Source organism: Momordica charantia, assembly GCF_013281855.1.
Source record: "Momordica charantia cultivar OHB3-1 chromosome 8 unlocalized genomic scaffold, Mcharantia_2.0 BLBB01000008.1, whole genome shotgun sequence".
Taxonomy (NCBI): Eukaryota; Viridiplantae; Streptophyta; class Magnoliopsida; order Cucurbitales; family Cucurbitaceae; genus Momordica; species Momordica charantia.
Genome location: NW_028275166.1, coordinates 16,293,070 through 16,311,891, shown reverse-complemented (window position 1 = coordinate 16,311,891; position 18,822 = coordinate 16,293,070). Strand labels below are relative to the sequence as shown.

The following is an 18,822-nucleotide window of genomic DNA, read 5'->3' as shown; positions in this document are numbered from 1 at the left end:
TAGTGATATAGTATTTGATATATTATTCATATAAATGAAAATTTTTGTCATATTTGAAAATTTTAAAAATAGATGACATATTTTGAAATATATAAAAGATTTTTGCTACCCACTGTAATTTTCCTTTATTAAAAACTATTTATCTTTTTCAACCTATTATAGAACCAATTTATTTTCAACCATTTTTATAAGATAGTCCGAAGAGAGATTGGGTGGCTTGAGGTCTCAAGGAATAACCTTAGGGTCTTGGATTCAAACTACATGGTCCTTGCGTATGCAGGTATGGGGAGGCCGCCAACTAGTGGATAATAAATTAATAAATAAAAATCTAAAAAGGTTTAAAGTACAATAGATTCATTATTTTAAAAATGATACTAAAAAAATCTTAAAAGAGTAAACATTAATAAAATAAAATAAAAAGATAATTAAATAGAAATAGAAATACTAACCAAGCTAGAGCAGGTGTTCGCCTTTTTCCCTTTTTCTACTCCCACTTGTATACCTTGTATTCGTGTTATTGTTCATTTAGTCACATTTTCTCTCTCTTCTACTTCTGGTTATATACCATGTATTTGTGCATTATCCATTTGGTCACATTTTTTCTCTCTTATTGGATATATATCCTCCAGTAATTGTGTTACTGTCCTTATTGCCACAGTTTTTTCTCTTATATACTTCTAGCTATGTATTTTATATTTGTGTTATTGTCCATTTCAATATCACTAATATCTACGATAATTCAACCGTCAATAGTGATCGACTACTTCCAACTATATACCACGTCTTTGTGTTATCGCCCTCCTCAAGTCCTACTATGGTGACCGAGTAGCCAACTATAGATGTTGAGTAATTTTGTAGCAGTATTGGACATTTAGGGATATCTACCAATGGATCAAAATTCCCATACCTGTACGTGGAAACTGTTTGAGAATCTCTTGGTTCAAACCTCTACATTTAGGTATAAACAATCCTAATTTCCTCTCTCGATAGAACTTGCCGGTAACCATCAAAATCAAGTTGTTGGGAAACAAATTACAGAGAATTTGAAAGTGGACTGCTGGCAAGGGTGGGAAAGCTGGAGAACGTTAATTATGAATAAAAAGTTATTTTGAAAAGTAGAGGGAGAGTGTAACAAGAAAAAAGAAAAAAAAAGTCAAAATCTGAAACAGAGAAGAAAAAAGTTATTTTAATTTAAAAAAGGATAGCGGAATTAAAAACGTAAAAAAGTCGAAGGAAAAAAATGTAGAAAATTAAATGGCATGATAAATATTATTTGGCCATATATTTTCCTTTTAAATGAGGAGTTAAATAAAGACTCCTAATCCAATTTCTCTACCGAAAAACCTATGTCTATATGGTTTTGGTTTCGATTTCAGAAAAAAAAAAAAAATCATATCAATAGAGATAATGATGCTCACTAGCATATCATATATCTTAGCTCCCTCTTATAAAGTGAATATGGGAGTTTGGTGACATTCTAATATCCTACCTGCCCCGATTAGGGATGGCAAAAAAACCCATCGGACTCGATCTTTGCAAGGATCCGACCCGATCGGATCGAGGAATCCCCGATTTGACCGGGGACAGGGTCAAACCGGAGATCCTAATCGGGTCCCCAACGAAGATGGTGCGAGGGGATGATTCCCCATCCCTGTTTAATATTTTATTTTATTTTTTCTATTTTTTTATATAATAATATTAATATATATAAAATTCATAAATATTTTTTAGACTTGAAAAAAAATCAATTAATGCCCCAATTATCTTTTTTTTTTCACTTCTTATACTAATAATAAAAACTTAATTAAAAATTAAAAAAAAAAAATTTTGGGGACGGGGCAGGGATGGAGATAGCCCCCGACCCCGCCTTGTCATCACTAGCCCTGACTTCTGCTTAGATTTATCCGTGTTAAAATTCCTATCTTACGTACAAATTAAAAATTACATAGATGAAACAAAATATTTTATTTAATAAGTGGAGAAATCATTTCTTGAGGAGACAACTGTCATTGCAAGCAACATCCATAATATCGTTTCTTCAATAGGTGATTTTTGACGTGGCAAACTATAATTTTTAAGCAAGTTGTCACGAGACAATTTCTTAATAATATATAATATTTTCGAAAGTAGTTTTAAAAAATATTTGTAAACTTATATTAGAATAATAGTACTTTTATTTTTAATTCATACATTTGGAGGGATATGTGATGAAGACTGAATGTTAATTTCAAGCTTAAAAAAGGGAAACAGATAAAGTATTGTAATGTGGTACAATTACGACACAAATAAATGCAGCTAAAAGAAACTATGTCTTATCCTATACCCGATTTTAATCTTCATCCCATTTGTTTAGTTTTCTTAGGCTTGATGAGTACAACTAACTACTTTAATAATTAAAAAAAAAAGTTAAAATGTCCCAATTTTAGATCTTGAAAATTCATACGGTTGTATGGTAAGATTAGACTTCACGACAATTATAATAATTAAAAGACTTAGAAATAACTTGTGCAATAATTAAACGAAAGTCAGGTAAGTTTGTTTTTATTGTGATTAAACTTTTTCAAGACTTCAATTAAAACTAAGGTTCAAAACCCTTCATCTCTTGAATTTATTTTAGTTAGGTCTTAATTTCTAAAAGGTATATTTTGATAGGGAAATAATACTAATATTATATGCATTTCAAAACATGTCACCTCCTTTTTAAAATTTTCAAATAAAGCACAAAATTAGAATTATGATTTTGGAACGTTTCATTATTCCAATTTTATCCTTTTTATTTTTCCAGATGTCGCACATAAAATTGGGCTCATTTCTCCGTTGTTCATACATGAGACATTTATATTAGTAGTATATCATATGTTTATTACATACATATATCAGTAGTCAGATGTATTACAGATATTACAAATATATTATAGATCTATATTACACATATATTATAGATATATATAGCACATATTATAGATATATCAGATATATTACAGATATATATCACATACATTCCTCCGTTTTTGAGCTTCTCCATATTTTGGGATTACAGGGTTTTTGGGATATTTTCTACCTTAAAAGATAAGTGACACGTGCAAGGGTACATGCTCACAAATAATACAAGGAAGTAATTCCAATGTCGATTCTTCAGGGACTTTTGCTTCAAAACGATTTAACTGAATTGAAAAGGTTCAAATTGAAATTAAGTTTTATGAGTAAAATTGGGTGACAAAGTCATGATGTGGGGTCGCAAATATCAAGGTTATATATAAAACACAACCTCTTTGCTTCCTGCCTTTAGTTTTGAAAGTTTTGAAAGAAAATACACACTTGAGGAAAAAATGTGAAGTGTACTTGGTAAATTCTAGAAATTTGAGTTCTACTCTTTCACGAACCACTTTTGGTTATTTGCATAGCCTATGATAACCTACTATCATATTTCTATGTGTGGTTACAATGCAAGAATGTAATTATCAAATAATTTGTTTTTATGGGTAGAGGGCCTATGTCTAGGCCCTTGGTTTATGTGCTTATGGCTAAGTCATCGCATATTAGTTTTCTAATATTTTACTTAACCTAACATTCTCAGTATTAGGCTTTGGTGAATAGATCAATTTTGCAATGGCAAACGTAAGAAAAGACATAAAAATGAATTTTTAAAAACCAACCTAGAATCGCGTCAGGCGCAATATGGGCTTTTTTCTGACAGTACTGAAATTAAATAATTTTAACTAAGGCATTCTACAAAGAGGTTGAAAACTGAATTGGTGCATAATTAAATGAAATAAAACACTTGGAAAAATAAGTGAAATAATTTACATTGATTAATTGAAAGAATAACAACATAGAATGATTTGTAGCTTAACCTTTTTCTCTTTCGATCTTGAAGGAAGTTTAAACAAACTAAATAACGTTAAAGTAATGAAATAGATAAATAACAAATGAAAGAACTTGAATTAAAATAAATTAAAATCAAATCAAATATAACAAAGCTATTAGTTTCGAAATTACAAAGGAAATAACAAAGGCAAACAATTACAAGAAAATTAAACTATCATCTAAGGTTGAAACTGGAACAAAATGGATACTAAGAGATTGCGAAGGATCCTTGAATAGTTAGGGAGACTCTCCTTATACCGGGCTTCAAGGTTATTTGAACTCCCCAAAAAGGGTTGAGATTCCAACTACATGAAATTGACTTGGGTGGACCAATTTTGTTAAGGTAAAACACATGTAAGATATACTCTCATGCCCCTCATTAGCAAAACCATCATTTTTATAAATCAGCCTAAATAGTGCCACGCGTTATTTCCCTGCACAGTAAAAATCTCTGTAAGTTTTTTTTACCACATTTGACCAAATAAAGGAGCCTAAATAGCGCCAGGCGCCAGATGTTTTATCTCAAAACACCAAACATTTCAATTTATCCATAAATATTCCACTTCTATCGTATCTTAAGGATATGTAAATGCCTTTAATAAAATATGAAGGAAAAAGGTTCGTCTTATAGTCAAAACATGTTCTGGCAGTAAGGTTCCTACAGCAAAAAATCAAACTTATCGAGGATAAATTAGAAATTTTCCAATATCTTTGTTTTTCGGAAAAAATTGCTATATTTGAAAATCCCTAAATATCGATGATAAATTTGTTATTTTTGCAAGAGCCCTATAAAACTATCTCAATAAAAAGGAGATAATAATTGTTAGTTACTCCTAGATCAGGGTTTGATTATAATTACTACGAAATCAAATAAATCAATTGGAACTTACAACTTTAAATAATAAATAAACCAATTTAAAACTTGTAAGCAACAAGACAGATAAATAAATGAAAGGAAGAAAATTAACACAACATCCAACTCAAACGTGAACTCACCGGAACGGATTGGAATCGACGAACTTGCTCAGAAAAGAAAAAAAATACGGTTTCTATAAAACGAGATATGTACAAAATTTAACATTTGCGAGTTGAAGAAGAACAAGACTACATATGTATTTTAAAAGGAAATTAAAAACATTTAAATGAACTTATTTAAACATGAATAAGATTAATAAAATTAGTTATTATCGTTTACAAAATTTAATATTTACGTGTTGAAGAAGAAGACGACCACGTATGTTTTTCAAAAGGAAATTAAAAAAAAATTAAATGAACTAATTTAAACATGAATAAGATTAATAAAATTAGTTATTACCATTTACAAAATTTATATTTGCAGGTTGAAGGAGAAGACGACCACGTATGTTTTTCAAAAGGAAATTAAAAAACATTTAAATGAACTAATTTAAACATGAATAAGATTAATCAATTTAGTTATTAACTTTTATAAAATTTAATATTCCGCCTACGAAATTGAAAGATCAATTCGGTTCTTTGTTTAGCTCAATTTCCTCAACAATCTCCCAGTCGAGACAGAAAATGTAACATTTCTCTTTTGCAATGGTAGCTGCTTCTTAGAGAAGTCCAACTAAAGTTATGCACAACTTAAATTTTTTAATAGGGATAACTTTTACTAAACATATAAGTTGGACTACGACAACCTAGGAATCTTTCAAGCACCCCTACTCCATCGTCCGAAGCTAATATAACCCAATTGTATTTTACCTGTATGTGTTTTGTTCTCCAATCAAACACTTTGATTCTTAGTTAAATTAATAATGTTATGACTGTCATCATCCAAAGTGCCTTTTCTCAATCTGAAGCATAATTCTACCAAGAAAGACTAGAGCCATATCATCTCTTTACTTGGTTTAAAAACTGCAACATACTTAACTCAAGTAGGATGCATTACTATCTTCTATAATCTAGAGGACCAACTAATTATAGTATTACCAAGAGTAAAGTCATATCCGGTAGTACTGTTAATACTATTTATGTCTCATGCCATATCTGCATCTACACAACCCTGCAATTTAAAATCTAACTTTTTTAAAGCATAGAGCATAACTATTAGTCATCCCTCTCAACAATGTGAAGATCTACTCCACACCCTCCTACTACTTCCAAGCTTGATTACTCATACTGCTAACAACTCCTATTGCATGTACAATGTATGGTCTTGTGCAAACCATGGCATATATCAGGATGCTTGATCAGCCTAGGTTCAAAGGGTAAAAAGGGCTCTAACGGGTGCTACTTTGAGTCATAAATGTGCATATACCTGGTTAGAATTTGTTAATATACACTTCACACATCCTACCCTTGCATAACTGGGTAATTTTAAAGTTTCAATTTAAAATGAATAAATTAATAATATTGAAAAACAGAAAATCAAATATATTTTGGTAATTATTTAGGCTTTCAATTTTATAAAAAGTTATAGAGGTATATTAGAACATATATAAATAAAGAGAAATATGTTAAGAGAGAAATTAAGAAAAGATTTTCAAGATAGGATTTTTTAAATCTTATCGTTAGAGGTTGTTTAAAAATTTAAAAATAGGCGCTAGTCCTCAAGAACCCAAAGGACAAAGTAGGGGTGAACATCTTATTGGTTTTAGTGACAAATTTTTCAGTTAGTTGACAATGATGGAGATCCTTCCCTCTTATGGGCGCTAATGGCCAATCAGGAAGGATGACAGATTTGAGCGTAGGGGTGCGTCAGACTGTACGAGATTCTGACGGACGAGGGCCGACATTCCTGACACCGGGTGGGTGGCACCCTCTCCTACAAGTTTGTCCTTTTCAACTACATGCTACAGGCTACGACTTAAGACGTGCTGCTCGTACAGCTCCAGTGGAAACATGTTTGTATGCACTTGTTGTGTACATTCCTAACCATTTGTGGTCTCATGCCTCACTCTTACCCCCAACGTTCGACACGTCACCTGCTCGAATTCCTCCTTCAACTGTTAGCCCTATTATGCTGAGCAATGAGTGGAGGAGGGTCAGGCGTCGCATGTCGGGCAGAGGGGCGTCCTTTTCTATTAGGGAGTCTGTTTCATCATTAGATGCGACTACATTTTTGACAGGCAAATCTTACTCATCCAATGGTAGATCTCAAAGGGAGTGTGGTGTTGATTTCTTCTTTAGTAGCGGGGTCCCTCTTACTGATGAAGTCTTGTTGTTTGCCCTCTTTTTTTTGGTTGTTAATTGTAAATGGAAAGGAACTTGACTCATAGCTTTTTTGTTTCTTCTTTTGTGTTTTCTTATATGGTGCCTATTTTTATTGGCTTTACTTGACCTAGTTTTCCCTAAGGTGGCCCCGTGTGAATATTTAGGGAGTCGTGATTACATTATTACCCACTTCCAAAGATGTGATCTGTTACTCAATGGGGTTGTCACCTTGAGTCTTACGATCACCACACAAATTCAAAATGTCAGAAATAACGCTATTTTATTTTTCATCTATTACTCAATGGGGTTGTCATCTTGAGTCTTACGAGCATGGTAAGTTTGTCTGCACCTCGCTCTAGATGTAATGCCCCGAGTCCCTCAGATTAGTTAGTCTCGAATCAGGAGATTTTTCATTTAATTTTTATATTAATTGTTAATTAAATTTATCTATATTTATCGGGCTCTAAACTCCAATTAAATTAATATTTACCGGACTCCGTGTGGTGGGTCTTGTTTTAAAGGGGGATGGATTTCTTATCTTTTGGACTTGGACTTGTTGGGCCTCTATTGGGTTAATTTTGTTTTAAAACAAAGGAAAAAAAAAACAAAAAAAAAGAGGAGGGACTTCATCTTCTTCTTCTCCTTCTTCCTTTTGCCTTAGCCACCGTCACACCCACCCCCTCCTTCTCGTTGAAAATTTTCGGCAGCCACAAGTTCGTTTTCCGGCGAGGAGCAGCGGCGGCCGACGACACCCACGAGCGGCGACGCTTCTTCGGATCGAACAGCAGCAGCGGCGGCGCTCCTTCAGACTGAACAGCAGCAGCGGCGGTGCTCATTCGGCAGTCATCGACGGCAACAGCGACGCGCCTTCAGTCCGCGGTGGCAGTGCCGTTTCTGCGGCGTTCCGACGGCGGCCCTTGGCCGTGCGCGCTCCGACGACCACCCACAGCCCCGATCTGTGGCCTTTGCTTCCCCTCGACGACTTTAGACGCTTACCCACACCTGTCCGGAGTTTGATTCGCGGTACCCACTCCTATTTAGACTCAAACCAGCATTGCCCATCGCTTTTGGCATCGGAACAGCAAGCCTAAGGACATTCGAACTCAGTTTTGGAAGCCTGAACCTCTTTGGCGTTGACCCACACCTGTACGAAGTCGGTTTTGATGTGCTTAGGTGTGAGATCGACGCAAAACTTAAGGGCGCGGTTGTGAGTAAGTAGACAAGGGGCGTGTGCGTGTGTTAATGTGTGTTAAATGGTCTCTAATGTGCTGGTTTTGTGGCGTTTAATATTAATCTTGATACGTCATTTCGCTAAATAACTCTCGTTGTGTTAGTCGATATACTTGGAGTAGTGTTGGATTATTTGTCGGTGAAAATGGTGAGATTTCTGCTTTGCTAAACTGTTGAGTATTGCTGTGGAAATGTTTGTTGTCTGATTATGCATGAATTGTTCGGCGTTTGTAGTGAGTTATTATACTTAGTAATGCTTGCTAAATATTGATGTTGGATATTAAGCATGATTGGGTTATTATTTCATTAAGAGAAAGTTGTTTATGTTGTGAAAGCATGCTGAATCGGTTGTGAGCTGAAGGACGTATGGGCATGGCTTAAGAAAGTATATAGTAAGACTTTGGGAGAGTTGGATTCTTGGAGAAAGTGAATGGGTGAGTGTCAGGGCCTCGAGTATAAATGGTCGGGGGCTGATACGTCACTAATTGAGTGTCGAGGCCTCGGGTAAAAAATGGTCGAGGGTCGATGCGATGAGTCTTTTGGAAGGGAAGCTATTGGGGCCTTGGGTAGAAATGGTCAAGGGCCAATAGATGGTGAAGTCATCGGGGCCTTGGGTAAAAATGGTCGAGGGCCGATGCGGTAGTGTCTGGGCTCTGGGTAAAAATGGTCAGGGACCGACTCTACTCGAAGGAGTTACCTGTGGAAGGCTAGGATAGCCGTGATAAGTGTAGAGGTACTTGAGTTGTTAGGGAGACTAGAGGTTGGTAGTTAATGTATTCCTGGCTGTGGTTGTCACCGGATTTTATAGAATATGTCTATGTTTGATTACATAATGTGTTGAAAAACATGACTATGAATGTTTCATGATTTAGTTGAGCATGATGTGTATGTGTTGTTGGTGAGGGCTACTTACGGAGTATATCTTATATACTCACCCCCCCTCTACAATTATTGTTTCAGGTGAAGGACTCGTTGGCGTCCATGGTGATGAGACGGATGAGACATGACGAGCGAGGACCATAGGCTGCTTAGTCACTCTTGCTTAGCTTAAGTTATTAGTTAAGACCTTATGTTATGATCAATAAACTATTTGCTCGTATTTGAATAATTGGGAGGTTCCCACTTGTTGTTAATTTTATTTCGGAATAGGTGCCTATCTCAGTTTTCTTCCATTCATTAAGTTTTGCCTTGTTTGAATAATAAAATTTGCCTCGTGAGGTTGTCCACGAATGTTGTTGATTGATATTTTATGAAATTGATTTATTGTTGAATTGATAAGAAGTGGAACTTGATTTTATATAATTGTTGTATAGGGAGTTGCCATGACGTGTTTGGGGTTAAGTCTAATAAGTTGGGTAGTTAACGTGACCTAGAAGTGTGTGGGAAATTCTGGGTCGTTACACTAGAGGTAGTAAATTTCGAACTGTTCAGCATTCTAAAGGTGTCGCAACGCCTTTTTGTGTAAGTCCTTCAGTGCATAAGTTTTTGGTCGGATAATTTTGGCGACCTTGTACAGTCCCTCCCAGATGGGGTCGAGTGACCAATCGGTGGGGTTCTTAGTATTCAACATCACTTTCCTGAGCACCAAGCTTCCGACCACGAACCTTCGTTTTTTCACTCGGGAATTGTAGTACCTGGCCGCTCGATTTTTATGTTGGGCGACTCCGGGTTGCGCATCTTATCTGTGCTCGTCCAGGAGGACCAGGGAGTTCTGAACAACTTGATCGTTCTGCTTTTCTTGGGACGCCTCTACCGTCAGATTTTTTAGCCCCATCTCTAACGGCACGACAACTTCCATTTTGATGGATAGCGAGTCCTTCTGTTTGAGTCGTACGAGACGAAATTCTCATATACTTTCTTTAGAGGGAGTCCCCTTGTTTCTATCTCAATAAAGTGTAATGTTGGGTGTGTTGCCCTAAACTCGTAGTTTGTATTTTGTAAAAACAAATGTCTATTTAATAAAGTTTTATTCAATAAATTTGTTGTTGAATCATAGCTTTGCATTGTCCAAAATTCAATAAACTAAACATCCAAGGTTATTTTTGATGTAATCGGGACAGTATATATATTGGGTATATAGTTGATATACGGGGTATATATTTGATATACCCCTGATATATGAATGGATAATGTCCTGTGAATAACCTATAGGGTCTATAGTATATGGATAAGGCTGGGTACCTTATCCTGGCAACACTATGGATACGGCCCGCTCTGTAAAGGCTACAGACGACTCAATCCAGGTCGTTCGTGTGGAGACATGCGAGTGGGGGTATCTTATACAATGAGTTTGTATAAGACCGGACCGCGAAATAGGCAATCTTCAGATGTAACACCGTTAACTAATAGATTGCCATTTCTTAGGATGACCAGGCAACTCATTCTCAATCCTGAGTGAGTTATGGACTCCTGCCCGTGAGGGCTCGTTCTTTGATCTGTATGGGTGAGAGTGGCCCGAGTTGCCGACTCAACATTTCTACCATTTTGGGGACGAGACCGAGTGAGGAGCTGGGAACATAACTTCACAAGATGGAATTCACTCCTCCCCGACATTAGGGGAGTAGATGAGTGTTCCCTTAAATGCTGGCTCTGGGACTTGAACAAGGGGCCCCACCTTCTTATTGGCCGAGAGGGACTTCCGGTTATTGGTTGGACCATAACCGGGTTGTTCATTAGAGGAGCAGTAGTGTTTAAGGAGTAAGATGTAACTCAGGGGTAAAACAGTAATTTGACCCAACTTGAGTTACGAACACTCGTGAAGGATTGACTCGTCATTAATGGTCGTATATCCCTGGACACGAAAACATTCTGCAGTGAGAAGAGCGCAACTGCAGGTCTTTAGTGGAATGACCCGTAGTTAACAAATCTAGATTAACTCGGTCAATGAGTTTGACCGATTAATCTTACATCGTTGGAGCTTCGGATCTGTAGGTCCATTAGGTCCCCTTGCTAGCTCATAACGGGTAAAACGAGCATCAAATTTTTGGGAAGAATTTGAATTGTTCAAATTACTTAAGGGATTATATGTATATTGATACATTATAATATATAAAGTTAATTGTAAATTAAAACTATATATTATGAGAGATATTATTTGAATGAGATTCAAATAAAATTAATATGAATGAGATTCATATTAAAGCTATAGGTTAAAAATAATGTGCATAAGATGTACATTAAAACTATAGGTTATACGAGAGAAATGTTTTAGAATATGATTCTAATTTTATAATAAATAATTAAGTGTTAATTATTTATGTATATATATATTTATTAATTATTAATTGGATTAATAATTAATTATATTAATTAATTTGATTAATTAAATATATATATATATTAATTATATATATATATATATATATATTAATTATTATATATGTTGGGTTTTATGTCCTAAAACTCATAGTTTGAAAATGACAGATATACTTTTATCATTTAATAAAGTTGTTATTGGAGGTTTTAATCAATAAGTAGTTATTGATCCAATAAAATGTTCTTACTATATCTAAATCCAATAAAATAAAGGATCCTAGACTGTTACCTGAGACTCAAACTCTATGTAAGAGACATAAATATGGATAAGTTTGAGTTAACAGTCTAAATGGTCTATAGTATAGGAATAAGGTTGGGCGCCTTATTCTGAGGACACTATGGATGCTGCCCACTTTGTAGCTAGTACAAACGATGTGATCGTAATTCGTTCATGTGAAGACATGCGAGTGGGAGGTGTCCCGTGCAAAGAGTTTGCATAAGACCGGACCATGAGATAGTCACTTTTACTTTATAACACCGTTTACTGTTTGAAACTGACTATCTCAACTTTGATGGCCTAGGTAACTCGATCTTAATCCTGAGCTAACTATGAACTTATGTTTACTCGGGATTATCCTTAGATCTGCATGAGTGAGAGCAGCTCAACAGCGCTGGCTCAATAAGCCTCCCATTTCAGGGGTAAGACCCGGTAGATAGCTAGGGACATAGGGTGCAAGAAGGAATTCACTTCTACCCAATTTTGGGATAGTAGAGAGGTTGTTCTCTTCAGGGCTGAATCCAGGTCTTGAACAATTGGTGCCACCCTCATCAAAAGGTTTGAGAGGATTTTTTGATTTGATAGTTGGACTACAAATCATTGTTCATCAGAGGATTAGTGGGACTTAAGGAACAAGAGGTAATTACAGGGGTAAAGCGGTATTTTGACCCAGCTGTAATTACGAACAACCTGTGAAGGGTCGACTTACCGATCATGGTTATATCAAATGGACATAATATATCTACAGTGGGGAGAGTGCAGCTATGGGCTTTAGTGGAGTGACCACGTAGTTAACGATTGTTGGTTAACTAGGTTAAAGAGTTTAACCGGTTAATCTCGCATCGTTGGAGCTCATGATCTGTAGGTCCATAAGGTCCCCTGGCTAGCTCATATAGGAATAAACTTGGAATAATTTAAAGGAATAATTCAAATCGTACGAATTAGGTTAATCATATGAGATATGATTAAGTAATTGATATATGATATCAATTTGAGAAATTTGGACAAAATATTTAAATAGGATTTAAATATTAAAATTATGAATGCGGATTCATAATCGGAGGCATGGATTTCATCAAACATCGGATTTTGGAAAAAGTCAAATAGTTGACTTTGACCAGAGAAAGTCAAAGGTTGACTAAAGTAGATTAAAATAATGTTTTTAACCAAGTTGGTGGAAAATTCCACTAACTTGTTGAGTGGAACATTTAAATAATCTCAAAAATCCACTTTTTGACACTTAGCCATGCATGCATAAGTGAAATGTGTGTTGTAAGCTTTTGGTGAACTTAGACATGCATTTTGACACTTAGCCATGCCATGCATGAGTGGAATGTGTGTTGTAAGCTTTTGGTGAACTTAGACATGCATTTTGACACTTAGTCATGCCATGCATGAGTGGAATATGTGTTGTAAGCTTTTGGTGAACTTTGACATGCAAGAGTTGCATGTAATTTGCCTATTTAAGAAGACTTTTGTTCAAACATCAAGATTTCTTGGAACCTTTGGCCATTTGATGTGTTTTCAAAAAGCTTACATAACTCCTTTTAGCTCCACTTTTCTCTAATTTTTTCCTTCTCTAAAAAGAGTCCCACCACTCTATTCCAAGCCTTGAGAATAGCTAGGAAGATCTCTTGGTGGTCCTTCATTGGAGCTATTTGAAGATTTTTGAAAAGCTACAAAGGTTTGTATTTTTCTCTACTTATCTCTAAGCATCATAATGTATGATCATGCATGTTTAATCCTAGGTTGTATTATGCATCTAGATTGTTATTTCGATTCTTGCTCACTTCCGCTGCGCATGTATGTATTTTCTCTATCAATATATATATTATTATATATATTTTAATTATTATTATATTATATATATATATTAATATTAATATTATTATTATTATTAATATTTAATATTAACTCCCCTGCAAAATTGCAGGGGAGTGGGAGGTGTTGTGACGTAGGGAGTTACCCCACGTCACCCTTCTTCTTCTTCTCCAAGTGTTGGAGAAGGTGAAGAACGTTTGTTACAGAACAGAAGAAAAAAAAAACTCCCAACGATTTCTCTCAAAATTCTCTAAATTTCTCCCTCTCTTCGATTAAGGTGCTACCACAAGCACGATCCCGAGACCCAAGAGGATAGTGAGGAAGATCCGGTGGTGGTGTTCGAGGGGAATTCATTGAAGAAACGTTCTTCAAAGGTTTGGAATTTCCCCTGTATTTTCTTCTTTAAAACTCAATTTTGTATCCCGAAAATCAGCAACGAAAATCCGTTTCCGCTCTGGGATTCACATCCCATCAATTGGCATCAGAGCCAAGTTGTAGTTCTTATTTTTTGGGATAAAAAACGCTGTGTTTGGTGGGTGATTTCACATTTTCGAAATATGGGTTTGCGGGTTGGAAAATTTCTGGATTTTTGTCACTTAGATAGCGTTTTTCTTCGTGATTCGATCATGTAAGGGTCCGGTGTTTTGGGCATTATGTTTCTGTTTTGTTTCTGTAAGTCTGTGTCGCTCGAAAGTCGTTCGTGGCGTCGGATTGAGTGAAAAGTTGCAGAAAACAGCGAAGAAGACGAAGCAGACTGCGCAGACAGCGCCATGGCGCTATGCAGCAGCGCCATGGCGCTGCGGGACAGCACACAGCGCCACGGCGCTGCACTGTAGCGCCGCGGCGCATTGTAGCGCAATGGCGCCATGCCAGGGCGCCGCGACGCTGCCCTTAGGCGCCGAGGCGCTGTCCCGGATGTCTTTCGACGCGGTTCCGAGGCTCTGGTTCGCGGTTCGAGGGCGGATGCAGTCAATTTTCTAATTTTGTATTATTTCGTTTTCTTAGGGTGCCAAAAACCGTTCCAACTTTGCTATTTAATTATTTTATGCATTATGAATGTATATTTTAATTAAAATCATATAGCATATTGTATGCCATATAGTTTTAAAATCCCACCATATGTTACATGCATAATATGTATGTTTGATATATAGTATGTATGTATGGTCATGCATCATATACTTATAAGTGTTATAATGTATGTATGCATGTTTTATTTTCATAATTAATATAAGTGTTGTATTAATTAGATGAAAATAAAGTTGCATTGAGCATGACATTATTTTGGATAATATAATTGTCATATTAATGTATGCATTCAATGCATGTTTATAGTTTTAATTTCTTAAATTTTATAAGAGTTATAAAATGTGGTAGATAGAAATTAAAATCTGTAATAAAGAGTTGCATGGAAACATAAGGTCTAAGTTAATTAATTTTAAAATGGTTTAAAATTAATTAGAGCTTAGGTTATATCTTCTAATGTGATTAGGGGGTAGTCTTTTATTTGGTTTTAACTAGGTTTAAAATGAAATAATAAAAGACTAAATATAAAATGTTGTCTATAAAGGAACCCTGTCTAAGGAAGGTTATGTCTAGGCTGAGGTATTTAAGCTGACCGTAAGGGAACACCTCTACCTGGGAACCGACCTGGGGTTGAATTAGTCAATATTTTATATACAAGCAATAATGTCGTTGGTTTATTAAAGTGTTTAACGAACTAAAACATTATTGTACAACTTCCGATATAATAGTTATATTGGGCCGACTAAAAATACACTTAGTTAATTTCACTTAGCCGGGATTTATCTAAGTAATATACCCTAGTCTTAGAATACTAAGTGGGAGCAAAAGAGAATATGTAATATACAGCGTATATATAACATACTTTACTCTCTCTCTCACGTTCTCCTTTAAATTCACGTTGTGAGTTCCATGCTCGGCCTCGTGTCGCCCTGGGCGCGGCTTCCCTACGGAAGGTGTTTGCATGGTTCAATATCGAGGTGAATGGAGATAGTGTTCATAGTAAGTGGGAGAAGAACGTGTGACAACACATCCTGCGGTCTCCGCCATTGGTTTGCACCGTGAGGTTTTATACATGACCTGCGTGTCGTCCTGGAGCGACCATCCCTACGGAGGGTTCATTGTATGGAAATCAAAACCAAAGCAAACTCCAGAAATGGATAGGAGTCTCTTAGGTTTTGCTCCAATATTTTCCTTCCCTACGGCAGGATTATTGGGGTGGACCTCTGAGGTCCAAAAATGTTGGGCCACACTTACGAGGAGTTGTTAAGTTAGTTAGCAATTTCCTGACCAAATAAACGATGACTAAAATTTATAGGAATAAGAGTTATTCTGGTGTAAAATTTAGTTGACAATGTCTCAATTCAGTGAAGGAGTACCTGTCCGCCCTACGGTGGTTGTTGCTCTAAATCACTGAAGCGTCGTTGCAAAACAATTTTGTTAGGGTGCTTAATTACTTTTGCTAAAATTTTGATTGGGTTTAAAAGGTTAATTCATGAAACTAATATAGATTTGTTTTTACTTTCAGCATGTCTACTTCCATTATTCCACTCTTAGCCGCGCAAAGACTTAGTGGCGAAAATTACAAACAATGGAAGTCAAACCTAAACACTATTCTCGTGATAGATGATCTTAGGTTCGTCTTGCAAAAGGATTGTCCTCAAGCTCCTGCGCCTAACGCCACTGTGGCAGTGCGCAACGCCTATGACAGGTGGATTAAGGCCAATGACAAGGCCAAGGTCTACATCTTGGCGAACATATCTGATGTGCTTGCCAAGAAGCACGAGGACACGGTCACCGCTAAGGAAATCATGGACTCGCTGCAGAGGATGTTTGGACAACCGTCCTCACAGGCTCGACATGAAGCCCTTAAGTTCATTTACAACTCCCGCATGAAGGAGGGCTCTTTAGTGCGAGAACACGTTCTCAACCTGATGGTCCACTTCAACGTGGCTAAGTCGAACGGGGCCGTCATAGACGAGCAGAGTCAGGTCAGCTTTATTCTGGAATCTCTTCCGAAGAGTTTCCTTCCATTCCGCAGCAATGCGATTATGAATAAGCTGGAGTACACTCTTAGCACGCTCCTAAACGAGCTGCAGACCTACCAGTCTCTTATGAAATGTAAGGGACAAGAAGGGGAGGCAAATGTTGCCACCTCAAAGAGGTTCAACAGAGGATCGTCCTCTGGAACGAGGTCTACGCCCTCTTCTTCTGGAAGTAAGACTTTTAAGAAGAAGAAGGCTGCTGGTAAAGGGTCTAAACCTAACTCAGCTGTTGCTGCCCAGAAAGGCAAGGTCAAGGTTGCAGAGAAAGGAAAGTGTTTCCACTGCAATATGGACGGGCATTGGAAGCGCAACATCCCAAAGTACTTGGCTGAAAAGAAGAAAGCCAACGAAGGTAAATATGATTTACTTGTATTGGAAACATGTTGAGAGGAGCATTATGGCTCCGCTTGGATACTGGATTAAGGAGCCACTAATCACGTTTGTTCTTCATTTCAGGGAATTAGTTCCTGAAGGCAGCTTGACGCCGGAGAAATGACTCTCAAGGTTGGAACGAGAGAGGTCGTCTCAGCTATGGCGGTAGGGGAGCTCAAGTTGTTTACAAATAAGAATATGTATATATTATTAGATAATGTGTATGTTGTTCCTAAAATTAAAAGGAACTTACTTTCAATTTCTTGTTTGTTGGAACATATGTATTCAATTTCTTTTCATATGAATGAAGCGTTTATTTCGAGAAAAGGTGTTAATATTTGTTATGCTTTGCTTGAAATCAACTTGTATGTGCTAAGACCAACCATAACGAAAGCAGTTTTAAATACCGAGTTGTTTAAAAATGCTAGAACTCAAAATAAAAGGCAAAAAGTTTCTCAAAAGGAAGATACCTATCTTTGGCACTTAAGATTAGGTCACATTAATCTCAATAGGATTGGGAGGTTGGTTAAGAATGGCATTCTAAGTAAGTTAGAAGACGATTCTTTACCACCGTGTGAGTCTTGTCTTGAAGGCAAGATCACTAAAAGACCTTTTACTGGAAAAGGTTATAGAGCCAAAGAGCCCTTAGAACTTATACATTCAGACCTTTTATGGTCCGATGAATGTTAGAGCTCGAGAAGGGTATGAATACTTCATCTCTTTTATCGATGATTATTCAAGGTATGGTTATTTATACCTAATGCAACATAAGTCTGAAGCCATTGAAAAGTTCAAGGAGTACAAGACTGAAGTTGAAAATCAATTAGGAAAAACCATTAAAACACTTCGATCAGATCGAGGTGGAGAGTATATGGACTTGAGATTCCAGGACTATATGATAGAACATGGAATCACGTCCCAACTCTCAGCCCCTGGTACATCTCAACAAAACGGTGTATCAGAAAGGAGAAACAGAACCCTGTTGGACATGGTTCGATCAATGATGAGCTATGCTCAGTTGCCTAACTCGTTTTGAGGTTATGCAGTGGAGACTGCAGTTTATATTTTGAACGTAGTTCCATCAAAGAGTGTTTCTGAAACACCCTTTGAGCTATGGAAGGGTTGTAAACCTAGTTTACGTCACTTTCGCATTTGGGGATGCCCGACACATGTGCTCATGACTAACCCGAAGAAACTGGAACCTCTTTCAAAAGTATGCCTATTCGTAGGTTACCCTAAAGAGACGAGAGGTGGTCTCTTCTTCGATCATAAAGAAAACAGAGTGTTTGTATCGACAAATGCTACTTTCTTAGAAGAAGGCCATGTTCGAGATCATAAACCACGGAGTAAGGTAGTAATTAACGAGATTTCCGAAGAGGCTACAAACACGTCAACAAGAGTTGTTGATCAAACTGGCACTACAACAAGAGTTGTTGATGAAACCAGCACATCGCGTCAGTCACATCCACCTCAAGTGTTGAGGGTGCCTCGACGTAGTGGGAGGATTGTGTCACAATCTGACCACTATGTGGGTTTAATTGAAACTCAAGTTGTCATACCTGATGACGGCGTCGAGGATCCATTGACCTATAAGAAAGCAATGGAAGATACTGACAATGACAAATGGGTCAAAGCAATGGACCTGGAAATGGAGTCGATGTACTTCAATTCCGTTTGGGAACTTGTAGATCAACCTGACGGGGTAAAACCCATAGGGTGCAAATGGATCTACAAGCGAAAACGAGACGCCGAAGG

General features: G+C 36.7%; 1 protein-coding gene and 1 long non-coding RNA gene across 3 annotated transcripts; both read left to right on the top strand.

Moving 5' to 3' along the window:
• Positions 1-7,383: 7,383 nt before the first annotated feature.
• On the top strand, positions 7,384-9,500 carry LOC148209631 (uncharacterized). The gene is made up of 2 exons (XR_015792992.1): positions 7,384-8,255; positions 9,235-9,500. It is a non-coding gene; the product is annotated as an uncharacterized LOC148209631 (long non-coding RNA).
• A 3,781-nt stretch (positions 9,501-13,281) lies between these two features.
• LOC148209630 (uncharacterized) lies at positions 13,282-17,387 on the top strand. 2 transcript variants are annotated; one of them, XM_088126864.1, is made up of 4 exons: positions 13,282-13,490; positions 13,905-14,001; positions 16,179-17,047; positions 17,152-17,387. In XM_088126864.1, exons 3-4 carry the CDS (start codon positions 16,180-16,182, stop codon positions 17,157-17,159), a joined length of 876 nt encoding a protein of 291 aa, XP_087982990.1. In that variant the 5' UTR covers positions 13,282-13,490; positions 13,905-14,001; position 16,179; the 3' UTR covers positions 17,160-17,387. The 2 variants fall into 2 exon arrangements, with proteins under 2 accessions (XP_087982990.1, XP_087982991.1); XM_088126865.1 differs by lacking the exon at positions 13,905-14,001.
• The last annotated feature ends 1,435 nt before the right edge of the window (positions 17,388-18,822 follow it).